Genomic DNA, 26,292 nt, shown 5'->3' on the forward strand with positions numbered 1-26,292 from the left:
TTTCTGACATAAATCAGAGGTCTTTAGAAATCAAAGCGTATTTTCTTTAAATAATTGCCTGTCATTCTTTTTTTTTAAATCATTTTATTGGGGGCTCGTACATCGCTTATCACAATCCATACATCCATCCATCGTGTCAAGCACCTTTGTGCATCTGTTGCTGTCATCACTCTCAAAACATTTGCTTTTCACTTGAACCCTTGGTATCAGCTCCTCATTTTTACCCTTGCCTGCCATTCTTAAGATTCAGAGTTTAAAAAGGGAAGAGTGCTGGAGTAGATGATTCTCAACTCACCTTTCAAAGCCCGAATTCTACCTAAAATCTCTCCTAGAAAAGAGGAATCTGAGTAATCCATCAGCTGACACGAATAGTTTTCCAGTTTTCTGGTTCTCTTTTTTTTTTAAATGATGTTATTGGAAGTACTTACAGATATCATAACATTTCATAGTCAACCACACCAAACATCGCTGGTTCTTAACGCTTGATTTAGAGTATATGCGGTTTCACAAATGGGTCTTGTGTGCAAGGCACCTCAGTGGGTGTTCCCTTCTCTGTGCTCTCAGTTGTGACGCGGTTACAGACATGGCCATCAAGTCCCACAGGAAAATGACGACAGTCTTTCCACACAGAATATAAATGCGATCCTATGACTCGTTATATAATCTTTTCAGAATCTGTCAGTCTTGTCCTCTCTGGTTGGCAGCCTCCATTGTAAACAACTAATTTCTATCGAATGGCCACTGCTGGTGCTACAAAGCACTTCATTTGGGCACTGCCCTTGTGGACATGTGTTTGGGGGTATCTTCCTGGTGCTGCTTCTGCCCGCCTCCAACCCACTGAGGCTCACCTATGAAGAACTAGCTAGATGCCCTGCTGTTAGCCATCTGCCATATCTGGTCGCAGCATTTTTGCCAACTGTAACAAGCAACCTTTCAGAGTTGGTGGATGACGTGTGCTGAGTGCTGTTTACTATTAGGTGGCATGTCAGGGAATTGAAGAACTGTGTCTGACTTCCCAGCATGATTCCTCAGCATGGGGGGAATCTCTTGGGAGGGGAGGGGGGGAATCCCTTAGGATTCTTTGCCACTGTCTTGAAAAGAGAGGAAACTGCTGACTGCAGCCACTCTCTCCCCTTGTGTATTTTTCTTCCCTGGCTGGATTCTGACTAGTCCTTGTAATGAACCACCGTATTTCATCAACTTTGTTTCTGCCGTCACAGTTACACATTATTACACAGAACAAATGGCAGGCTCAACCGGTGCCTTCCAAGTTGAAGTAGTCCAGGAAAAACTTCTGCCCTCCAACTTAAATGAAAGGTTTTGTTTCTCAAGCACGTAATCCTACTGTGGAACATTGAACTGTGTCCTCCTTGGGTTGGCCGGTCCTCGGTGGCCTGTGCTATGGCCAAACCACTTCAACGAGATTCAGTTGCATAAAGTTGGAGTTAGGTCCACTTCTTTAAAAACTCACTGCCATCGAGTCAACTCTGACTGACGGCGACCCTATAGGGCAGGGTGGAACTGCCCCTGTGGATTTCTGAGACGGTTACTCTTCGGGGGAGGAGTAGAAAGCCTCATCTTTCTCCCATGGAACCGCTGGTGGTTTTGAACTGCCGACTGTGGGATTAGCAGCCCAACATGTGACCATTGTGCTACAAGGGTTAAATGTAACCAAGGTCCACCTCCATGTGACATTTTTTTGGTTTCAATCTTTCATCCACCTGTGAGTAGGTACCGCAGACTCACTTGGAGCATTTGGTAAATATCAAAGTGTTCCATTCAGATGGTTTATGTCCAGAAGTAGGAGTCGTTCTCAGGGAGCGTAGGTGCAGGAGCCACTGCTTTGGGAATACAGGCATGTTTAAATGCACAACAATAGTCGTTCTTGTTAGTTGTCATTACGTCTGTTCCAACACGAGTCGATCCTATGTGTGCAGAACAGAAACACTCCATGAGGCTCCCAAGGCAGTGACCTTACCGCAGCACATCCCCAGGCGCCTCTGATTGGGTTTGAACCCCAACCTTTAGGCCAGTGGTCAAGTGCTACTCGTTTCCACCACCCAGCACCCTTATTAACAAAAGTTAGGATTTTTTTTCCATATGAAATTTGGTCCTAGAAGAATTCTAGGTAGCTCTTTAAGTCACCTGCCCTTGAGATCAATCCAGGTGAGTATGCCTGAAAGACACATCGTAGAAGAGCGATACCAGTAACAATGTTAGGATTGCTCTTCCTGATAGACGGGGGACAAGAAACCATATCAAAGAGGCAGCAGATCAGATTTCTGATATTTGAGAATTAATAGATATGACAAGCAACATACTCAGTGGAATCCAGAATATCACTTCATAGGTCTGTTCATACAAATTCCTCCAGTGACCAAATTATTCCTTACTTGGCCTATTAGTGATGGATAGTACAGAGGCAGGGAGCATTCTCTTTGTGTTCTGTATGCAGGTATTGGGAGATTTTATTAAATTTTATTAAAATGCTGACTTTTAAAAGTCATTTTATTAGTTTAAATCATTATGATCAAGTTTTTCTTACACTCACATTTATTGAATTACCCATGTTCCTCCCAAATAAATAGTCTCTTGTAGTGACGTCCCATGGCGGCGGCCCGACAGGGGTTACTTTTGCTGCGGTCGGTTGACACAAGTCCCGTTTCTGCTCACATCCTGTTTGCTAGCTTCAGGGGGCCGTCAGGCGGGTGGGAGGCCATCAGGAGAGCGTTCAAGGTAGTTCGTACTGCCCTGGCAGCATCACAACCTCAAAACGAGCGAGTGGACTTTGAGACAGCGTGCCTCCTCAGGGTTCAGCGACTCTTCCAGCTTTAAGGATTTATCATTATTAATGTTTGCTGCATGTCTCATTTCCCCCCCACTCTGGTCTCTGCGGGCATTTAAGTTAAACACTAGGTTTTAATAACCTTGAGATAGACACATACATATACATTTTTATACAGAAATAATGTGTGAATTTAAGCCTTAGGTTGAAGACACTTTTGTGTGATTGGGTCATTGCTATGTGTCTTAAACCCCTCAGCTCTACGGGCTGGACTCTTCACTATCTGTGCACCGTGCATCTCTGTCATACCTCCACAGGGATCTCAGTAGTGCTTTAAAATGAAATAGAGTCAAGTGCAAGTCAGGCCACCTCAGTCAGATGACACTTTGGGTAGAAAGGTGAGAGGAAAACATATCAATTATCTTTGATTTGATTTTCTCACAAACTTGTTGAAGCCCCCTTATATAAGCAAGACACTGCCTTCATACTCGACCCGAGAACATATTTTAATCCCAGATGAGATTTTGTAGACATTAATCTCCCAAAGCATAGTGATGAGCTTCTTCGTGAAAATCCAGTGTAAATGTCCTCGGTGAGTTTCAAGAAGTAAGTCTGTGGGTGGGGAAGCATCACTCACTCCTGCTTCTTTCTCTACGTGCTACGCCCTCATCGCAGGGCACCAAGAAAGAATTCTGAAACGAATGCTCCCCTTTCCCTTTCGATTGATTGTGGTTGTCCTCTCTGAGTGTTTGCCTCTCTTCATTCAAGTAAGATACTCAATGCTTGACACCATCTTTTTTGTATGGGATTTAACAGATAACTGCCAGTTTTTAAAATGGGAGAAGGGGCACTGAACCACATTTGGAAACTGTGGCCAGGGCTCAGTGGTCCAGAAAGGGGGCTGCGCTGGGGGCTTTCAGAGTCAGAGTTGCAAGTCTGTTCTCCTCCTGGGTGCCTGTGACAAGGTCGCTGGATCATCAGGCTGTGACACCAACCATGGTCACTAGATATAAGGTCAATGCAGTTGACTCTCCTCTTCACAGAGGGATACATGCCATTTTCATTTTAACATGCCATTTTGACACATTTGGGAAACTTGAATTCCTGAGGGGCAAATTAGGATGGAGAACGAGAAATACTGTATGGTTAACCATAGGGTTGCAGGCTGTAATAATGGAAACCCAGCGGTCCTCAGCTCTGATGTGTACATCACACTACTCTAAACGACAGGACTCCCTTAAAGGATACACAGGAGCTGTGTGACACGGGCCTTTCAAGCTGCTCTCTTTCCACATTAGTAGTATCAGGATTTTTGGTAAGGCTCTAAATTTTTGGCAAATAGTCTGATAACCATAAGTTATTATTCCGGCCATCATTGGAAAACCAATTACAAGTATAAATAGGCACCATGGAATTTTTGTTTAAAAATAACACTGAAAGGTCATTAGCTTTAAAAGTTCCTCTGTAAATCTTTAGTGAGTTTGGCTGGGTTGAGGGCGGAGGGAGAAGGAATTGAACCAATGCAGTGGTGGGAAAAGTGTCTCCGGGAATACTCGAGACCATGTGCCCGCTGGTATTGTTGATGAAGAGGGTCAACTGCACTGGCCTTATATCTAGTGGCCATGGTTGGTGTCATAGCCTGATGATCCAGCGACCTTGTCACAAGGGCGGGCTCTCACAGGTAAAGCACCCAGGAGGAGAACACAGACTTGAACTCACTCGGAAAGCCCCCAGCACAGCCCCCTTTCTGGACCACTGAGCCCCGCTATCATAGGAGGTTATGTGTTTGGCTGTGTGTTACATGTTACGTGCTCACCACGAGGTCAGGAGTTGGAACCCACAAGCCGAGTCCCAGGGGACACACGAGACCATCTGCTCCTATACACTGTGGGACACCCTGGATACGGTTGCGGTGAATGGGAATCAGCTGTAGGGCAGGGGGGTTGGATTTTTGCTTCTGACTTCCTTAAGCACTCCAACTGCAGTGCCACGACTCCTCTTGTTTCTTTCCTCCCCCCAGCCCCCCAAATCCTCCCATCATAACACACCAGAGTCGCTTCTCTTTTTGCTTTGTTTTTTGAGGATCATTTTATTGGGGACCCTTGCAACTCATAATATTCCATACATCAATGGTATCATATTGGGGGCCCTTGCAACTCTTATAATATTCCATACATCAATGGATACATATGTTGCCATCATCATTTCTAAAAATATACTTTCTGTTTGTGCCCTTGGTATCAGCTCCTCTTTTTTCCCTCCCACCCGGCTAAATTATAAATTATTATTATTTTCATATCTTACACCAACTGCTATCTCCCTTCACCCATGTTTTTATCCTTCGTTCCCCTGGTTGGGGTGGTGGGGGTGGTTTATGTGTCAAAGAGTCACTTTTCTTAAGTTGCTTCTTAAGAAAATAACGTAACGGTAATAAACAGTCTTCAAACATTCGGAGGTGGAGGGGGGTGGATCTCTATCAGAATATAGAACCAAAAACAACCACTATGTCCCATTTTGATACTCTGGGAAACCCTGCCAATGGGAATCCCTGGTTTTCACAGCTAGGAAATGAGTCCATGAAAGTCGTTGTCTGTAGTAGAATGGAACCCACGGGCCTGCTCCTGATTAGGAAGTTTACATGACCCTTGACCCTTGAGGAAGGCTCGAGACAGGTATGGCACCTGCAGGTCAGATACTTGATTAAATTTCCAAACACACAAAAAAACCCCGCTTGCTTCTTTTTTCAGGTGTATAGATTCAGTGTTTGGTGTTTTCGTTTTGTTACACAATTTGAATAAGCAGGAGCATTACAGTTTGGGTACCAGTGTTCCACTAACATGAATTTCCCCTCAGGGCTCTGCATGTAGGTAAGCACAGTGCGATTCTTTGGGCAATCAGAACGTTTCAACTTTTATGGCTCTAAATAACAGAAATAGTGGTATGTACTGTTTTCAATTGGGATGAAACATGCTTGTGTGAAATCAAAACCTTGTAAGTCTAGCTAAGAGAAAACAGGGGAGAGTTTAACCGGATACAAAGACAGCGTGTGCATGTCTGCGTCAGTTGGCGTAATATACCATTATAAAGGGCTCGTTGGCAAGCTTTCCACCATGGCTTCCATCACTTTCTTTCTGCTGCTCTTTTTTGTTTCGTAGGTCCCGATTACATCAAACAGCGATTGCAGGAAGGTGTAGATACAAAAGAAAATCCAGAAGAAAGGGTACCAGAAAAGCCGCCATCCCCAAAGGAATCGCCTCACTTTTATCGCAAAGGCACGACACCCCCACAGTCTCCTGAGCCAAGTCCCAGACAAAGCCACTCTCCCCCGCACCCCTCCCCAAAGCCCATGAAGAAGCAAAACCCCAGCTCAGGGGCAAGACTCAGTCAAGACAGAAAGAGTGTGGCTGACGAGCAGGTGACAGCCATTGTCAATAAGCCCTTGATGTCAAAGCCACCTTCCAAGGAGTTGGGAGCACCTGTACCCCAGTCCAAGTACTCTGGCCACCATCACGTCCCCAATCCCAGCAACGGGGAGCTGCATTCTCAGTATCACGGCTACTACGTGAAACTGAATGCACCCCAGCACCCTCCGGAAGATGCCGAGGAGAGTCAGGGGTCCAGCCAGCTGTCCTCAGCACTGGTGCACAAGCCACCGCCTAACAAGTGGAGTCCCCCTAAATCTGTGACAAAACCAGTTGCCAAAGAAAGCAAAGCTGAGCCAAAAGCTAAGAAGTCTGAACTTGCCATACCAAAGAATCCAGCAAGCAAGAATTCGTGCCCTTCTTTGGAAAAAGAAGCCAATTCAGTAAGTCTTTTTAAGAAGTCTCTCCTTCTCCTTCCCGCTCTCTGGTTCTTTCTGGGAGCAGCACGGGTTACTGTGCATGGTGATAACAACCGAGTGAGGAGCGGCTTCCAGGAGGCCTGGTGGCAGAGCGGGTTACGTGTTGGGCTGCTAACCACAGGTCAGCGTTCAAAACCCCCAGGTGCCCCTTGGAAATAAGAGGAGGCGTTCTACTCCTGTAAAGATTTAGTCTCAGAAACTCACAGCGCAAGTGCTACTACTCTGCCCTATCCTGTCTCTATTAGTCAGAATTGTGTGGACGACCGTAAAAGAACAGAGGTTTGTAATAAAGCTTTTAACACATTGGTAGCTTGAGACATCCAGGCTCCCAGGCAGACACTCCTCCATAGTCACTTAGCCACCCACCTAAGACCTAATTCAGGTACGTAAGCCCTTTCCCTCTGATTACAGCATTACGTTTTCCCAGCAGCTCTGTGACTTTTGATCAGGGTAGTTAATTCTCTGATGGCTAAGGAAGGAGTCATAGCCATTGCTAAAGGGCCTGCCACATCTCGAGCTACAGATAGGAAGGAGTCTCTATCATTATTTTTTAACTGTTTCATTAGCTTCATTGTCAATTTAATAGTTCAGTCATACTAAAGAGAAGTGTGCAGTCATCACCACAAGCAACTTTAGAACATTACCTTTCTTGTACTCACTGTTACTAGCTCTTCATTTCCACCCCCAGCCTCCCCTGCCATGCCCCCAATAAAACCATTAATCCGATTACAATCTCTGTTGATTTACCTATCCTGGATTTCATATACAGAAAAACGTGCCCCCCCAAAAACCCAATAACAATAACAAAATAAAACAGGAAAACTGCCATTGAAAAGGAAGTAGAACATATTGAAAACTAGAACAAATCTTCAGTGGATCAAAAGGGAGATCAAATGACGATGTATAAAATTTTAGCCTAACTGCATTTGTAATAATGTATTTCCAGTGCACTCTGTCGATAGCAAGGCTATTCACATCCTTGGTCACTGGTCAGAGGGAATTCACCAGAGGCTTAATCCGCATGGGTCCCTGCAAATGGATTTGGGGCTTCCCCTGTCATCCATAGTCTTCACCTTCCTTTTAACCATAGCATCTATAGACAACAGCACTAGGTAATAGGGGACAGAGTGGATCTTGTTGTCCTTCAGTTGGCTCCAACTCATGGCAAGTTTATTTAAAACCACTAGATGCTGCCCTTCCTAAGCCATCTCCATGATAGCTGGCAGATTGTGTTCATTGATTGCGGCTGTTCTGTCCGTCTGTATCATTGAGGATATCCCTCATGATCACTGACACCATCTCCCCTACTTTACCAGTGTCCTCTCTAGCAACTGGTGTTACCCGATGACATGTTCCAGGTTGATGAGCCAAAGCCTCATAGCCCTTGCTGATTTTTTAAAAAAATCATTTTATTGGGGGCTTGTAAGCGGCTTTTTTAAAAAGTCACAATCTTTTCATCTTTGTGATGTTACAGAACTAAACAGAAATCAACATTTTATTCTTAACACTTCTTATTGACCAACAGAAATGAAATTCAACACCCAAAAGAAACCGAAATAAAATTAAAATGTGAAAAGCTTACAGAATCTTGGATCTCAGCATTAATAGCTGAACAAAGTGATTTTCAAATTCTTAGTGGATAATAAAATAGAGGAGAAAGGGAATACTTACAAACTGTTTACAACCAGGAATCACCTGCCAGAAGCATTCCAGTTGTATATCTTTTCTAGGCATTTGAATTATAAATAATTTGAATTTCATATTATTAGCCAGTTATGCTTGTTGCCAGAACATTTTTTTCTTCCCCACATGAGGACTGAAATGTTTCGATTGTTTTAAAAAATCACTCGGTCTTGGTGGGACTCAGGCTGTGCAAGTTCAAGTTCTGGCAGATGCCGGTTACTGTCATGCAGACGCTTCAGCTAATTCAAGGTAGTTATTACTGCATCAGAAAGCTCTGTGCTGTTGAAGAATGTAATCTCATTCCAGTGAGATTTATTTGTTGAAAGATTTATGAATCATGTTTTATCAGATGCTATTGGATTTAGAATATCTAAAGCTAAATATTTATTGATAAAAGAAAAATGTGGCCAGCTGACCTACTACAGTCTACATGCCTTTGGAACAACAAATGTATTGGATTTTAAATGTAGCTTAAATGTAAGAAGAAGCCACAGCAACCCAGTATTTACTAGTAATTTCATAGAGACACATTTGCATAATGACTCAATGTAACATTTGGGGCAAGAATTTCATCCAGCCACCAGTTTTTTGTTGGTGTTTTTTTTTTCAGGTTTTTAAAAAATTTCACCAATCTAATTCACTCATAGGGTTAAACAATTAAAATCCATATTTTTAATTAATTTGGTCTTGATATATCTTACGTTTGATTATTTTGCTAATATATAGAACACTAGTTCTTATCTTTCAAAAATTCATTTTTTAATTTTCTAAATGTATTTACATTTAGAACTGAATTGATTAGATTAGCTTCATTTTTTTTTTACACATATGTCAGTATCCAGATATTATAGTATGAGGGAGCTTCAAAAAGTTCATGGAAAAATGGAAGGAAAAGATAATGGAATTCTTCCATGAATTCTTACACCCTCCTTATATTCATCACTATTGCACATGTTCAATGCAGTCATTCACTTCCCATTTGACTTTCAGCATTTCTATCACGAGGTTGATAGGCTTCACATACATACCCAAATGAGCTTGCCTGATTTAGATGAAGCTGGACCATCTTCTTGGTACCTTTGGTTACCCAATAGCAGATTCAGTTAGCTTCCAGAATTCACACAAAAAGTGGTTGCCCCACGATATCAGGAGGGTGGAGGGAAGATGAGGGAGAAAGGGGGAACAGATGACAAGGTCTACATATGGCCTCCTCCCTGGGGGACAGACAGCAGAGAAGTGGGTGAGGGAGACGTCAGATGGGGTAAGATATGATAAAATAATAATTTATAAATTATCAAGGGGACGGGGGAGCGGGGAGGGAGGGGAAAAATGAGGAGCTGATAACCAAGGGCTCAAGTGGAAAGCAGGGGTTGTGAGAATGATGAAGTCAACATATGTATTAATGTGCTGGACACAAATGATGTATGTATGGATTGTGATGAGTTGTAGAGCCCCTAATAAAATGATTATTAAAAAAAAGTGGTTGCCCCAAAGTCTTAGGCTGAGCAGAGTAACCCAGCAGTCTTTCTCTCAACCCGTGCTCATGGGGATACTTGCTAAATGTATAGCTTCATTATCCGAAAACGCATCTAGTTGACTTCTGAGTGTGGCATCCTCCTACCTCAGTGTTAGCACCCCATCCACTAGCTTGGGTGGCTGGGGCTGCTAGAGCTCCTGTCCACCCACCCGGGGGGAGAGAAGGTGTGAGCAGCCCTGTGCTCCCCAGCTCCCACCTGCCTCTGTTGTGGCTGAAAACAGGTCTCAAGTGGAGTAGGTCCCCTCCTGTGGAAATCTTAACCATCAATATTGTCTTCCCTGTAGCAACAGAAAGTTGCCTTTCACTTTCCTGGTAACTGTTTTCTTCCCCATGGGTAAGGAGAGGCCACAGTTGTTAGAAAGGTAGTCAGTGAGCAGGCCCAAGTGAAAACATGCAAAGAGCACGACTTGATTCAGTGTTCAGTTGTACATACTTACTGCCTTCATTTTTATTATTTATTCATTCATTCTGGCATGATAACGATGTTTACATTTTACGCCAGTTCAGAACACGCAACATACACTTTTGAGATGGAGAGACGCTATGTAATTTAGACAAATAACAACTGAAAAATCCATTGAAACTAAAGCAGATGTTTCGGGGGAAACCAGAATGAGTTAATTTGTGCTTCTCTTGGGGTGAGCAAGAGATCCAATTTGAATCAGAATCATCATTGGTAGGGTGACGACCACACTCAATCTGGAATTCCAGCCAACCAGCTTCTGTCGTTGGCACAGCATATACTTGTGGCGAAGAGCATGCGCTCTGGTGCCAAAGTGTCTTGGTTCAAATCCCAGCTCTGTTGTTTACCATGTGTGTGAGCTTGGGTCTGAATCCTCCCTGCCCTGTGCCTTGGTTTTCCCTGTACTTACAGGATTATCGTGCAGACTAGATGGATTCATGCATACAAAGTTCTTATCAAAATACCCACATAGAGCAGGTCGTCCAAAGCACTGGCTGCTTCCGGTTTATGTTTGTTTCAACACTGTTCTTGTTAAAAGCAGAAACTGATATTCTTTTCTAATAGATTTTTCATTCATCCTCACGATTTTGCTGGAAGTACAGAAAATCTTCTGGGATGCAGGCTAAACCTTAGCGCAGATTAATGACTTATATGAGAAGTAGGAGAAGGGAGGCTCTCACCGGGATTACTCTTCAGCCTTCCGCAGGAAGCTTGTGACTCCGTGGGCAGTGGTTGTAAGTAACCTCCCGCCTCACAAGAGCACCGTCCCCGTAGTACCGAAATCTTTGTCGGATTTTACGACATGGGAGCTCTAGTGGGAACTTTGAGCCATGTTATCAAAATAGAGCAGTGAAGGGTCTTGCAATCAAGAAGCCCGGCCCGTTCTGAAAACTGCCTGCACATTTTTCACAGCTCAGATCAGCGCCCACGTGTAATTTGAGATTTAATTGATCTTCGAACTGATGTAAAGTCTAAAGATCTCTATCTATCATATCATATCAGAATAAATAATAATAATAAAAGCAGTAAATACATACTGTGCTCTTTGTTTTTTGTTAGAAACTATACCCATACATCCAGCAGAAAATCCCTCGCAGTTTTCAATAAATGACAGTCTCTTTTTTAAAAAGGAGAGATTCATTTGTGGAGTTAACTTTTGTGCTTGTTTTGAACTTTTCCTGGGTTTTATTTTGCACCTGTCAGAATGTCAGCATCCGATCAAGACGGACACTTTGCCCCATCCAGCTTTTTGGATTGCCCCTGTCCCAATCAGGCTTGAAAAACAAAAGCAACACTGGGGTGGTTTGTTGGTTTGGGGGTTGTTGGTTTTTTTTTCGGTGGTTTTTCTTGTGGTTTCCATTTTGCTATTTTAAGCTCCCTCTGGCCACCACAGTCGTATTTATGGTCTTCACCTGAAAGCCCTCCAGACTGTGCCCAGCGCAGGCGTCTGAAGAACACAGAGGGCGCGTCTCGCTAGCTACCTACTCCACACCACTTCCCAGATTTTCTTTTCCACCTGTTGCTGTTGGCACCTTTTATTGCTGGTTTATTCCTGGCCTCACTGAATCCTCTTTAAAAATAGCTTTATAAGCGGAGCGACTTTGGTATGGTAACACTATGAAGTAACTTCAAAATCTTTAAGGAAAAATAAAATTAGGCAATGACAAAATTTTTCCTGAAACCCTATGAACCCCCATGGTATATAACTGTGTGTGTGTGTGTGCGTGCGTGTGTGTGTGTGTGTGTGTGTGTGTGCGTTCTGTGGAGAGAACTGTTCATGCTGACCACTTGGTCATGGAATCCGGATGGCCACGAAAGGGACGTACGTGCAAGCAAAAGCTCAAAGGAAGATAATAAATTAAATTCTAACCCAAGAGGCTATACAAACTCCGGCAGGGTTAAAGAAAAATCACAGGACCTTACAAAAATGCCTTTTACGGAACAGAGTTACAGGTTAGGACACCATAAAGTTGTTGACCTTTCTCTTCTTTTCTCTCTCCGTGGGACTCCCGAAAACAAAAGCTCCACCTTGTATTTTTCTGACCCAGAGTCTGCTTCTCCGCATCTTCTTATCATCGAGTTGCCTTTGGGACTAGTGAATTAAAAGCAAGTTTGAAAATGATTCCCAAAGTTCTGACACACACAAAAGTTCATCACGGTATGCAATTTAAGAATCTCTGTCCTGAATGAAGCTGATGGAATATTCCCTCAGTTAAGTTCAGAGTTAGGAAAGTCCTAGATAGGATTTAAGTGTTCCAGATGAGCCACCGTTGAAAAGGCTCCCATGAAGCTGGGAGCCACCCTTTCGGAAAGAGCAACTGGTCAGGATCAGCATTTGATTTGGATCTAGTTTTTCCTGATAGTAAGGCACCTTCGTGGTCTAACAGACTACAAGGGGTCTTACCCCCAGGTCAACGGTTTGAATCCACCAGCCACTTCGCAGGAGAAAGGTGAGGCTGCTGCTCCTTGAAAGACATAACAGGAACCTCAGAGGCAGAGCAGTTCTGTGTCTCCATGAGTCAATTGACTCAGTGGCAGTGCGTTTGGTTGGATGAGGATGGAAATTGTAGACCTTAGTAGATGAGCATTTTCAGTAGCAGTTGGACCATTCTAGCCCCTATCCCCCAAAAAAATATGTTTTAAGGAGCTTGTAACATTGTTCCAATATTGTCTTTTTTAATGTTCTGATATAATACAATTGTTGTCTCAACTGTTAATTAAGGACAATTAAAACGATATCATTTTAATGGCCAGTTCAGAAGGCTTTTAGTGCTACTTAAGAATTAAGTAAAGATGAGGAGAGGAGGGGAGGAAGGGGGATTGATCGCAATGATCGACACATAACCACACACACACCCCTACGGGGAGGGACAACAGGAACTGTGAGGGAAGGGAGACAGTGATCAGTGTACAATATGAAAATAACAATCATTTATCAAGGGGTCACGAGGGTGGGAGGGGGAGAGTTAGGGGCGAAAAATGAGGAGCTGATACCAAGGGCTCAAACAAAGAAAATATTTTTTTAAATAATGATGGCAGCGTATGTACAAATTTGCTTGATACAAGGGATGTATACATGAGTTGTATGAGCCCCCAATAAAATAATTTATTTCTAATTTAAAAAGAAACTAAATGGAAAGTAATGATGGCAACATACGTACTAATATGATTGATACAATTGATGTATGGATTGTTAGGAGAGCTGTAAGAGCCCCCAATAAAATTATCTTTTAAAAAAATAGGTATTATTTTAACAGCAAACACCAAGAATTCGCCTTTGTAAACGATTTGAAAAGATGGATAATAGGAGCTTTTTTGTTGTTGTTTAAAAAAATAAAGCAAGAAGCAAAGAGCTATGTAGTATTTATTATAAACCAGGCAAACCCTCTGGCATCAAGTCAACCCTGATTGCAATGTGTTAAAACATAGCCTGATGTCTGACGGGGGTGGGGGGGTTGTCAACAGGGGAAAAAAAAAGATAGAAAGGAATTAGACCTGCAGAATAACTTCTGAAGGTGTTTGGCTTCCCATGTTGCAGTCTTTACCTTTCAAGAAGGAAAGGGATACCAGGAAGAAGTCTGAAAACTGAATTTTGAAGGGTTTTTTCTGAAATTTCCTTTGGAGGTTTGTTGCCCTACAGGCTTCACTGTCACATGCAACTGCCATTCTAAGCACCCAGGGCCTCCTTATAGGAATTACGCATTAGCAACAAATGGGACAAAATCCAGTTCCTGTGAGCCCCTGGACCTGAGAGACCACAGTGTCATCTTTCATTTCGAAAGACCAAAGTGAAGTTTTTGCATCGGATCATTTTGAGAATAAGTCCATACTAGTTCCTGATGGAAAGATCAGACCTGGCTCCATCGTGCTCTTTTTACTTTATGCCTTTTAGAGTTTCTATCATTCTTAAGATGTTATTTAGTCTTTTGCTTTGTTTTACACACATCCACGGTTGTGTGAACTAATGTACGTCTTGATATTAACGTGAAAAAGTTATTACAGTTGTTTTACTCTGTTTCTTTGATTGTTTGTTTTCCAGGGCCCAAATTCCGTCATGATTGTCCTGGTCATGCTGTTGAATATCGGGTTAGCCATTCTGTTTGTCCACTTCCTAACGTGATTGGAATTAGGACAGGTAAGAAAATAGCCTTAAGTTCTCTAGACGATAACAATCTATACTATTGTCTCAGATTCAAATTTCCATTTTTACAACTACCTATTGCCCTTCACTTTAAGTTTGGCTGTGCCTGGATGTGATTCAGCATAGTTTCTTCATGATGTAATTGTTAGGGCTCTCAGTGAAGGCGTGTCAACTAGTGGCGTTAGCCCGCCATTCTCTACGGTGGTGTCATCCGCCTTGTAAGAGGCCACACTTCACCCAGTCAGACTCAGACGCAGAGAAGGAGGCTTGCAATTAGGATGGGATTGCAAGAGAGAGGCAACTTGGAAAATTCAGCCAGAGAACCTGTTAGGTTGCCCCCTGGGAGTGCTTTGTGGCTTTGGGGTCCTATCAGGGCTGAAGCAAACAGCCATGTTGGAGAGCAAAACGTAATAATAATTTTCTGAAATCTGCTGAAGCAGGCCCATCGGGCTACGCCATCCGTCCTAGCAGAGTGTGACTCAACTGGAACTGTCTGGAGCTGTATTTTTGTTTTTTTCTTTTTGATGGAAGTCAACAGCTGCCGTACTATTTTACCGTCTGACGTTGTCAGTAGGGAGCTGGGAAAGGACTGCTCACGGAATGCGCTCGCAGGATTGTGTTGCTGTGGAAGTGCTTCCAACATTCACTCCAATCTCGGTAGAAGAAATAGGTGGCAGCATCACTCACCAGTCTTATGCTGTGACCTGCTGCTTTAACATCTCCCGGAATGTCCTGGGAGCAACGTTTGCATTGCTTGTGGACGATTATGTTCATTTTTGCTGTTTATTTCAATCTGAGGTAGAGCAACACACAACATACAGTCTTGGACAGAGGAAGCCCACTTGTCGGACCTCAAGGAACAGAACAACAGAACGTTGGTGAAAATGTGTTTATCTGGACACAAGTGCATTGTGCCAGGTGTGCTCCTGAATCTGGAAACGGTGGTTTAGCTTTACAAGTTCTAACCGTTGGAAGGTGTTCTATCTTCCTAAGACATAATCTCATTTTAAATGTTTTTGACCCGACTGAGGCATCAGTTATGCCCTTAAGAGGTACTAGATTTTCAAAGACAGCAGTTCTAAGAACGATCGTCCAAATTGTGCATGGATTGCAGTAATCAGTGCTGAGAGGGTTCAGTTTCCGTGCTGACGTACTTTACAACCAAATACAGTCTTCTCAGTGGCTATGTTAATTCCCATGAAAGTTAAGCAAGATGTTATTTATAACTGCACTTCTCTTTTCCCTCCCCCAGCTTTAATTTTTTTCAGTGAATGCGTACAGGTAGAGCATAAAGCCTTGTGAAACCCCCCGGTTCTTGATTATGTATGCCTTTCACACTTCCCCAAGTCCATCCGTAGTTTTATTTCACATTTTAAAGGCTTTGACGTTTTTAATTTAAATATTTGTCTTTGGGAAGTCTCTTGTTATTCTGACATAATCTGATTTTTGCTATTTTATAATTCATTCTTCCTTACTCAGATGCATGCCTACTTACAGTAATTACATGGTCATCATAAAACAGTACTATTTAAAAGAGAAATTGGGGGAGGAATGGTGTCTTATTAAGTCTCTTGAAAACACTACTTTGCAGAGGAGGGGCCGTTCCTAAGTACTTTTGAGATTTGCATGGCTCAGTCAAAGAACCTTTTCACTTTGGGAGCTACTTTCTCGGTGCTGAAGAGACAGCTCGTACGCAGGTTAGCACTGGCCTGGGCTGGGTGCTGCGGCCCCTGGTAGTGTCTTGCAGAAGTACCGTAGATTGATAGTCCTGGATGTGACCAATACGGAATCAAGAAGACAGCAGAGAGGGAGAGAGCACGCAAATGAGACTTACAACTTGTATATGACTTGTTTTTTACATTTTGCTTTGACTTTTTGATTTAGGAAGTCCATTTTACCCCAGAACAAACACTGAAGTTCCTGTCGGTCTCCATACTTTCCCTGCTCCTTCCTGACCCCATAGCTCCTCATGCTGGGAGAGACGTGCACTTGTTGTATTTTAAATAAAATATTTAATCTTATTAAGTGTTTATTTAAACTGTATCGCTTTGGGGAAAAATGGGTAACAGATAACTACAGGATATGTTTATAAGGTGAGCATGTTGGTTCCATTTATAAATATATGTATGATTTATAAGCTTTTTTAAAAACAAAGCTCAAATTGTTGGTATTTTTCTAAAATGTGCACAGCTGTATTTTACATGAAAGGCTCTTTCTAATGGGTTGTTACACTGTACACTACATTTTGGACAGCACATGAGGTCTGTCGATGTAACTTAATAAACCACGACTTTTGTTATTTAAAGTTTCTTGCTGTGAAAAAGAACTCCCTACCTGTGAGTTCCTTTATTTATAATCCTTGAAACCAAAATGTATAATGTACAGTTTTCACAAATGTATATGCTCTAATAAAAAACAGTTGGTTATTAATAAAGTCGCAGACGTGCTTCCTTTGCGAGTGAATTACTGTCTCGAGGAGTGTGGAAATTGGGGGTGGGGGTGGTGCTGAGAGAAGAATCCACTGAAAACTTTAATGAGAAGTGAAAAAAATTGCCCAAAGAGGCCACATGGCAGAAATTCATGACACGGCCCCGTTATTTCTTCCTGTGTATCTCCCTTTCTGGGCCTTTCAAATAATCATGTAAAATAGCATAATATTCATGGCGCTGTGCAAGGCCTTCATTAATTGGATTAGTGCCGGACCCATAGCTTTTAAGTCGGTTCCTATTTTTAAGGAGCGCTCAGTTGAAGTTAATCTCCCTCCTGTATGGGTAATTTTCAGTTAATTAAAGTTTTTGGCCATTGTGCTCCAAATAAATTAATATGTTGCTATGACCCCTACCGCTTAATCAAACTCCTGGAAGCTCAGGCACATTGTGCGCTTGAATTAACCTGTAGCCACTAGAACTTCAGCCACCCGTTTCCCTTTGAAGCCACCCAGCATGCTGGCGTCGGCTGGCTCCACATGCAGGCAAGCTGCCTATGTGGTGTAATAAACAGGGCCATCTGCAAAATCACTTCCATGGAGCGGCCCCAGCACTTTTAAATTCCCAAATTAGTACCCTTGCCAAGGGCGCGAGTACCCAAGACCCTCGTAAAAGTGCAAAATAATACACAGCACTACAGCTTCTAGGTACGAGCAGATTTCTCAAATCCCTAGCAAATCCCAAAGGTAGGGAACTGAGAACAAAGTGTTTGGAAGCAGGGAGAAAAAAACTCCGTGCCAAAAAGGTTAATGATTCCAAAGTCATGTCCAAGCCACATGCTTTGATGGCTGACGCCTAAGCTCGTTGAAGTCGATGTGGTTGGCCGTCTGGGAAACTTTCTACTTGCTCCTTTAGTGCAGTAACTAACTACTTCTGAAGAGGCAAGGAAAACAGGGACTCCAGGCGCATGCTCAGGTGCAATTTGCTTTGGAGCATTGGGTAACCTCGTCTTTCCTGTTGTTCCGTGGCTGTAGACACAGCATTTCTGCCTGTTCAGTGTCGTGCTCCGTAGGCTGTTTCTCATCCTCCCTGGTGTGAGAATTATGAGTCTGACATTTCCTTCTTGCCTCCAAAGTCTAGAAAAGCACAAAAGTACGTTATAGTATTGTAATAACCACTCCAGAGGTCTGATGTATGGCAATCAGAGAAAATACCAAAATCCACAGAATGCATTGAATACAGATGAAAGCAGTGAACAGGGATAACGATCACGCATCTCATTGAGTTGTGAGGATTTTATGAGTGAAGCAAAGTGCTTAGATGTGATGGGTGACAATGCAAGAACACTTTGTTTTATTAAACTGGCATTCCATGATGCTCACCTTCCCAACACAATCACTGAAGACAAAGGGGGTGCATAAGCAAATGTGGTGAAGAAAGCTGATGGTGCCTGGCTATCAAAAGATACAGCATCTGGGCTCTTAAAGGCTTGAAGATAAACAAGCGGCCATCTAGCTCAGAAGCAACAAAGCCCACATGGAAGAAGCACATCAGCCTGTGTAATCCCGAGGTGTCAATGGGATCAGGTATCAGGCATCAAAGAACAAAAATTATATCACTGTGAAGGAACGGGAGTGCAGAGTGGAGGCCCAAAGCCCATCTGTAGGCAACTGGACATCCCTTTTACAGAAGGGTCTCAGGGAGGAGATGAGCCAGTCAGGGTGCAGTATAGCAATGATGAAACATACAACTTTCCTCTAGTTCTTTAATGCTTCCTCCCTACCCGCCACCCGCACTTTCACTATCATGATCTCAATTCTACCTTACAAATCTCGCTAGACCAGAGGATGTACACTGGTACAGATAAGAACTGGAAACAGAATCCTGGATAGATAAAACCCTCAGGACCAATAATGAGAGTACAGATACCAGGAGGGGAAGGGGAAGGTGGGGTAGAAAGGGGGAACCAATCACAAGGATCCTCCCTGGGGAACCGGCAACAGAAAAGTGGATGAAGGGAGACATCGGACAGTGTAAGACATGACAAAATAATGATAATGTATAAATTATCAAGGGTTCGGGGTGGGGAGCAGGGAGGGGGAAAATGAGCTGATACCAAGGGCTCAAGTAGAAAGCAAATGTTTTGAGAATGCTGATGGCAACAAATGTACAAATGTGCTTTACATGATGCATGTATGGATTGTGATGAGTTGTACGAGCCCCCGATAAAATGATTTTAAAAAGAAAAAAAATGAGAGATGAGTGCACCCATCTCACTGAGTTGTGAAGGTTTTATGAGTTGAAGCAAAGTCCCCAGCGGTGCTTTATACACGTTACCAAAAACCCACTGCTATTGAGTTGATTCTAACTCAAGGCAACCCTATAGGACAGGTAGAACTGCTTCTTAGGGTTTCCAAGACTAAATATCTACAGTAGCCAACAGCCTCGTCTTTCTTCCTCAGTGACTGGTAGGTTTGAACTACTGACTGCAATTAGTAGTCTAAGCTTAACCCACAGTGCCACTACAGCTTTTTAATTAATCATAAACCAAAACCAAACTCACTGCTACCACGTCATTTCCGACTTTTAGTGATCCTATTTTTAAGACATGCTTATGCCACAAAGCCAGCATTGCTCCTTTTATTAATTATAGGAAAATGGTAAATAAACTAGGGAAAATATTAAATTGCTAATAGTTTCTCAAACACATTTTTAAAAGTAGAGACCCCATTCCAAAGGCTTCTCAATAAAGGTTAATTATGCTGGAGTTATGATGACGGTCTCCCTTCAATGGGGATTAGTGAGTTTGAAAATCGAAGAGTTTCGTAGACAGGTGGGATTTTCTGTACAATGAAACATGAGCAAATCGGTTTGCAGAGAACTTTTTACATCAGTGTATCTTTAAATTCTGACATCATCCATGCCAAAGAACCTCTCTATGTGCTAAAAACAAAGATCGCTCCTAGATCCATATGTCTTGTACTTTCTCATTCCATGTAGTGCTTAGCAGTATTTGCCACTGCCACTGGTCAACCATGAAAGCAAGGGAAGAACAATGAAATTCAAGGTAGCAATGTGGGTCCACTGAGACTATTTCTATAGCTTTATCGAAAGTTCCTTAATTTCACTTAGAAGACATGCCTATAACAAAGTCTTTTGTAAGTTCTGAATAGCATGTATTTATAATCCTACTGTTTCATGACTTTTACTAAGGTTCTATATGAAGCTTTTATTTAAACCTTATAAAATACTAAATAGTCACAACAATTAATATGCTGTTTTGGAATTTTGACATAAGAGGCACATTATAAATTAAACTTTGGGCATTAGCTGTACATAGTTGACCTTGATCTCAAGGATTAACCTAGAAATTGCACATCAAGTGCTTAGAGTGTCTAAAAAGATTTAGACACATTTTGTGGTGTTCATTTGATACCGTATCTCAGTATTCAAAAAAGATTCCTTGAGACTCCCTCCAATCCCAAGTCTTGATTTAACAAAACTGCTAGTGCAGTTAGCCCCAAAGTGAGGGGTTGTGATCTGTTCAGCGGGTGATCGTTAAACTTTGTTCACTTTTCAATCTTTTAAAAGAACGTGGGAGGGGGGGATTTGGAGACAAAGAGAGATTGAGTCCATGGAGGAAAATTAGCATGCTGATAGACAGTTTTCCTTTTCCCCACCTAGTCCCAAGGAAACTCCTTCATAAAATATCAAGAATTATATTGAAAATCAAGTAGAATTCCTGATGGTCATAGCTTAAAAGAAAGCACTGGGCATCCACCGTTTCAAGGCCATCTGTTGCATTGATGGCACGTGTGTAGAAGAAAATCTGATAATGGCCGAAAGGTGTAAAGCCAAAGGTCCCCCGTTTTCGCATGTTTCAACAGCAGCTTCCCACCAGGAAAGCAAGTCTCCAGAGATCACATAACTGCTCCCCAAGCTGATGCAGCCAGGGAGAAGCTCCAACAGAACGCTGGCAAAAAGCTAATGGTGGGATCGTGTCACTTACAAGCTCCAGGTGACATTTTAAAAGCAGAGTTATGTCAGATAATTTGACAAATTAGCAGAGTTTAGAAAATTTATACAATATGAAAAAGGATATAAATTTCGTAAATCATTGTTACCCGGCAGGCCATTGAGCCAAAATATGAATTTACCAAATAATTTTACACAAGACGGCACCCGAGATTAAAATATTTCTGAGTTCAAAATCAGGTGTGCTTTTGACTACATCTAGTTTGTCACAAAACAAGAAGAAATGTAAGAAATTCACCATAGTATTTATGTCAAGCCTTTCCAATTTTGCTTTCTTCTAATAGAATGGGAATATTTTTGTGTGTGTCCTCTTTCTAATGTCCATTGTTTTCTCCACAAAATTGTATTATCTAAAAAATCTTAGCAGGATATAGTTTGGATTTCTATTGAACTCCCTGACACGATTAACAATTTGCCTGGCTTGATTTTGACGTTCCAAAGACTGCCTGAGGGAGTGACAAAGGGAGCGATGTGATTTTATTTGCTGTCCTGCTCCAACTTTCAGGAATTTTAACCCTGGGCATATGTTCAGTTCACTGCCTGCTACCTTATTGTAGGACAGTGCTGTCAAGTCCATTTATAACTCATAGTGACTCCATGTGACAGAGCAGCACTGCACCATAGCTGGGTGGATTCAAACCTGCAGCCCGTTGAGGCAGCAGGCAATTAGCCAATGCACCACCAGAGCTTTGTAAGACCCACAAAACCTGAATGCTCCATCTCACCGAACCTGTGAACCTTGGCTCTCAGAAAGTAGCATTCTTATATATACAAAATTCACCAACGCCATTTGAAAACTGCGTCGGGTTCATTGAGACATTAAGTAAAATAGATAACTGTGAGAAGGGCAAAATGCAGACCTGCCAGTATTCCGTTCCCCAGATGCCATGTCTATGAAACGCGATACACTTACTGGGGTTCTTTCTATACTCTCTGGGCCTACCAGCACCAGACATTACATGTCCATTCTGGTCTCATCTAGATATAATTTTGTCATCTATAAAATCAAATAATATCTGCCACAGAGTTTTTGTAGGAATCCAATTAGACTATTTTAGCAAATTCACTGGAACATGGTAGACTCACAACAAATACTACTGGCCAACACATTTTGGTGCCTCAAACATTAGACTTGCTTCTGGGTATATTTGACCTGCTTATTCCAAATGCGGATGATAGTTTTCCCTCATAAACTCTCGCTTTTGAGATACAGAACATATGCCATATACCACTATTCACTCTACTCACCCATAAAAAAAAATCAGGATATTTTGATGTAGTGCTAGCTAGGGAGGAAGTGGACACTGGCTTTATTTAAAGTAGTTTGTGTTGCACTAAATACTTTGGTCAAGTTATAATTCACATGGTATCGTTTGATCCAAAGATACATTTGAACAGTGTAAATTGCATGAAGATAGACTTTTCCCAAAGTATCACTTCACCCTTTTTCAGTAACTGAATAGTAGGCCGTTCCAATTTGTTATTTTAAAAGGGGGGAAATGACACGATTGAAGACAAGTGTGGACAAGCAAATGTGATCAAGGAAGCTGATGGTCCCGGTTATCAAAAGATATAGCATCTGAAGTCTTAAAGGTGTGAAGATAAACAAGCGGCCATCTACCTGAGAAGCAACAAGCGCACATGGAAGAAGCACACCAGCCTGTGTGATCATGAGGTGTCGATGGGATCAGATATCAGGCATCAAAGACCCAGAACAAAAAATCAAATCGATGTGAATGAGGGGGAGGGTGGAATGGAGACCCAAAGCCCATCTGTAGACAATTGAACATCCCCTCACAGAAGGGTCACAAGGAAGAGACCAGCCAGTCAGGGTGCAGTATAGCACCAGATGAAACATACAACTTTCCTCTAGTTCTTTAATGCTTTCTCCCCCCAACTACCATGACCCCAATTCTACCTTACAAATCTGGCTAGACCAGATCATATACACTGATACAGATAAGAGCTCGCAACACAAAGAATCCAGGACAGATAAGCCCCTCAGGACCAATAGCGAGAGTAGTGATACCAGGAGGGAAGAGGAAGGTAGGGGGCAAAAAAGGGAACTGATCACAATGATCAACATATAACCCCCCAATCCCACCCCAGGGGGATGAACAGAAAAGTGGGTGAAGGGAAACAGCAGTCAGTGTAAGACATGAAAAAAATAGTAATTTATAAATTATCAAGGGTTCATGAGGGGAAGGAGGGGGGGGCGGCGGGAAATGAACTGATACCAAGGGCTCAAGTAGAAAGAAAATGTTTTGGAAATGATAGCAACACATGTACAAATGTGCTTGGATACATCCAAATGGATGGATGTATGGATTGATGGATTATGATAAGAGCTGTAAGAGCCCCAATGAAATGATTCTTTAAAAAAGAAAAGGAGGTTGAAATAAAATGCTGATTTCAACCCTCAAACAAATAAATAAAAGGAGGCCAGAAATAAGAGTCACTGTAAAATAAATGAGCCCTGATGGCATAGTGGGATATGCATTTGACTCTTAACCCCAAGGTCGGCTATTCTAGCCCACCAGCGCTCTACAAGAAAAAGATAATACTTTCTCCTTCCATAAATATTTGTAGCCTCAGAAACCTATAGGACATATTCAACTCTGTCTATAGGGTCACTGTCATATCAACTAACTGGTAGTGAGTTTGGGACAGCAAGTGAAGATTCAAATGTTCTGAAACCCAAATTAAAACGCCCCAGTCTTATTATAAGATGACACAATTTCTCTACCTGTGCACAGAAATTCTTAAAAGTCAGAGTTTGTCTTATAAAGAAGTGTGAAGCCAACTTCACTTCTGAAACATTTAACATGAATTATCCACACGTTTCTACATATTAAAATGTGTTCTGAAATGTTTGCTGCATAATTTGAAGAGGAAAAATGTAGACCTTCCAAGTATTCATGAAACTCGCTATGAAGTCTTACATTTTCAAAAGTACTGTCCTCAGACCATCGGTATATACACCTTTTCAATTTTCTTTTTTATTTCCCACCGTTCTCCAGCTGTGTTCTGCCTTTGTAGTATCGAACCTGTGGCCTCTGTATGGACTGCACAGCCTCGCATGCCAAAAGGAAAAGCCCGCTGCCCCCAATCCGTTCTTACTCACAGTGACCCTGTAGAACAGAGAACTGCCTCCTTTGGATTTTCAAAGTTTTGCAGTGGTTCTCACCTGTGGATCGCAACCCCTTTGGGAGTCGAATAACCCTTTGACAGGGGTCGCCCGATTCATAACAGTAACAACATTACAGTTATGAAGTAGCAACGAAAATAATTTTGTGGTTGGGAAGCCACCACAACAAGAAACTATATCAAAGGGTCGCGGCATTAAGAAGGTGGAGAACCACTGTTTTAAAGGCTGCAGAGTGACTAGTGGGTTCAAACCACTGAGATTATGATTGATAGCTCAATGTATAACTAACTAGGCACTATGGTTCTATACACAGCTTCCCTTGGGAATCTCTTAACGCAGCAGTTCTCAACCTGTGGATCGTGACCCCTTTGGAGGTCGAACAACCCTTTCACAGGGGTTGCCTAAAACTATAGAGAAACACATTTCCTATGGTCTTAGGAACCGAGACACCGCTCCTCTATCCATCTCTAGGTGGGTCTGCCCACATGCAGATACATCCACATGAGTGCCCGGTGTGATGACATCATTCATTGTGCCAACCCCATCACATACACCTCATACAAATACAGGTGCGTGTGACAGGGTTGGTGCTATAATGTACTTGCGGACCAGCCACACCTGTGCAGAGAGCAGCTACTGTGTAGAAAGCAGCTGCTGTGTTGAAAGTAGATACTCTGTTAAAAGCAGCTACTGTGTTGAAAGCAGCAGTATTGGAAGTAAAACAACACTTCATGAATTATAATGACATATTGTTTTGTGATTAATCACTATGCTTTAATTATGTTCAATTTGTAACAATGAAAATATATCCAGCATACCAGAGATTTACATCATGATTCATAACAGTAGCAAAATTACACTTATGAAGTAGCAATGAAAAATATTTTATGCTTGGGGGTCACCATAACATAAAGAATTAAAGGGTTGCAGCATTAGGAAAGTTGAGGACCACTGCCTTAATGCCTAATTCTTTTTAAAATATCTCTTACCTTTTTGACATATCCTATAATTTGTGGGTCTGAATTCTTCTCATTCAAAAGGAGGGTGATCAATGTATAAATTAGTATAACTTAATAGCTGAAAATATAGTAGGACACCAGATCTAAGAAACTAACACTGATACAGTCTATCCAATGCAGTGTTCGGAATTTGCACCCCAAATAACCCTAGCAACAGGCTTAAAGACCAAGGCATCAAGAAAAAGATGGGGGAGGGTTTGGTTAGACCATGCAATCGATACTATAGCCCTAGTGGCACTTTTGAGTAAGCATTATTGCTAACCAAAAGGTCAGCAGTTCAAACCCACCAGCCCCACTTTGAGAGAAGGATGAGACTATCTGCTCCACTACATAGGGTTGCTGAAGTTTAGTGGTTGAGCTCTGACCTTTCTACTCCCACTCAGAGTTTCAGTTTGGAAAACCCACGGAGGCAGAATCAACTTGATAGCAGTGCGTTTCATATTTGGTGACTGTGGTAGTCACCTAATCTGGTGTCAATTTAAGGATTAAGAGTGTAGGAGTGGTGTCTAGGCTGTCAATCTGGAGATAGCCAATGAGACTTTTGTGTGGGCATGGCCTTCTGAGAATTCTAGGAAATCTGGTACTTCCTCCTTGGAGGCGGAAGACACCTCCCTCTCTCTGTGACTCCCCTGGAGACTCTCTACTGACAAGGCGGACTTCCTGCAAGGCATCCCTGAGGAGATGCCATATGGACCTGCCCTGATGCAGCCCTGGGAACTGGAATGGCCAGGTGGAGACCCCTACCAGCTCTGAGATGTTTCTACCACCACTGACTTTGCAGCCACTGGCCTGTGATCGTTCTGCATTTGGCATCATTGCATGTGTTTTGTGAGTCTGAAGACTTATGAATTTGGACTGGACTGGGTTGGGATGTTTTCTCAATGTTCAATTGCTCTTGTATATAAACCTCTCCCTTATATACATAAGCATGTTTATGAATTTGTTTCTCTAGTCTACTCAGACTAACACAGTGTATTACAATTAATGCTATTGTTGTTAGTCATTATGAAAATAGCTCCAACTCATGGCCACCCATGAACCACTGGAAACATTGCTCATGGTCATTGGTGTACTTGAGTTCAGCATGGCCGCTGTATCTTTTGAGAGCCCGCCAACCTCGGGCTTACCTTCCAGCACTATCTCACTTAATAGTTTGTGGTGATCCAGAGTTTTCATTGGTTAATTTTCAGAAGCAGACACCAGGCCTCTTGTTA

The 26,292-nt window shown here is 42.3% G+C and overlaps 1 protein-coding gene across 10 annotated transcripts in view; it reads left to right on the forward strand.

Annotated features, from left to right (window-relative positions):
* JPH1 (junctophilin 1) overlaps positions 1-16,869 on the forward strand; it is a 106,266-nt gene extending 89,397 nt beyond the window's left edge. The window contains exons 4-6 of one of the 10 annotated variants that reach the window (XM_045285239.1): positions 5,941-6,590; positions 14,349-14,444; positions 16,335-16,409. In XM_045285239.1, coding sequence (XP_045141174.1) covers positions 5,941-6,590; positions 14,349-14,429 — 731 coding nt within the window. In that variant the 3' untranslated portion in view covers positions 14,430-14,444; positions 16,335-16,409. Of the gene's footprint in view, positions 1-5,940; positions 6,591-14,348; positions 14,445-14,887 lie in introns of all 10 variants that reach the window. The other 9 variants (XM_045285151.1, XM_045285113.1, XM_045285205.1 and 6 more) reach the window with 9 other exon arrangements.
* Positions 16,870-26,292: the final 9,423 nt, after the last annotated feature.

The sequence above is a fragment of the Echinops telfairi genome, unplaced genomic scaffold (genome assembly GCF_000313985.2).
Source record: "Echinops telfairi isolate 266 unplaced genomic scaffold, ASM31398v2 ScPeMD7_1;HRSCAF=3_0, whole genome shotgun sequence".
Lineage (NCBI taxonomy): Eukaryota > Metazoa > Chordata > Mammalia > Afrosoricida > Tenrecidae > Echinops > Echinops telfairi.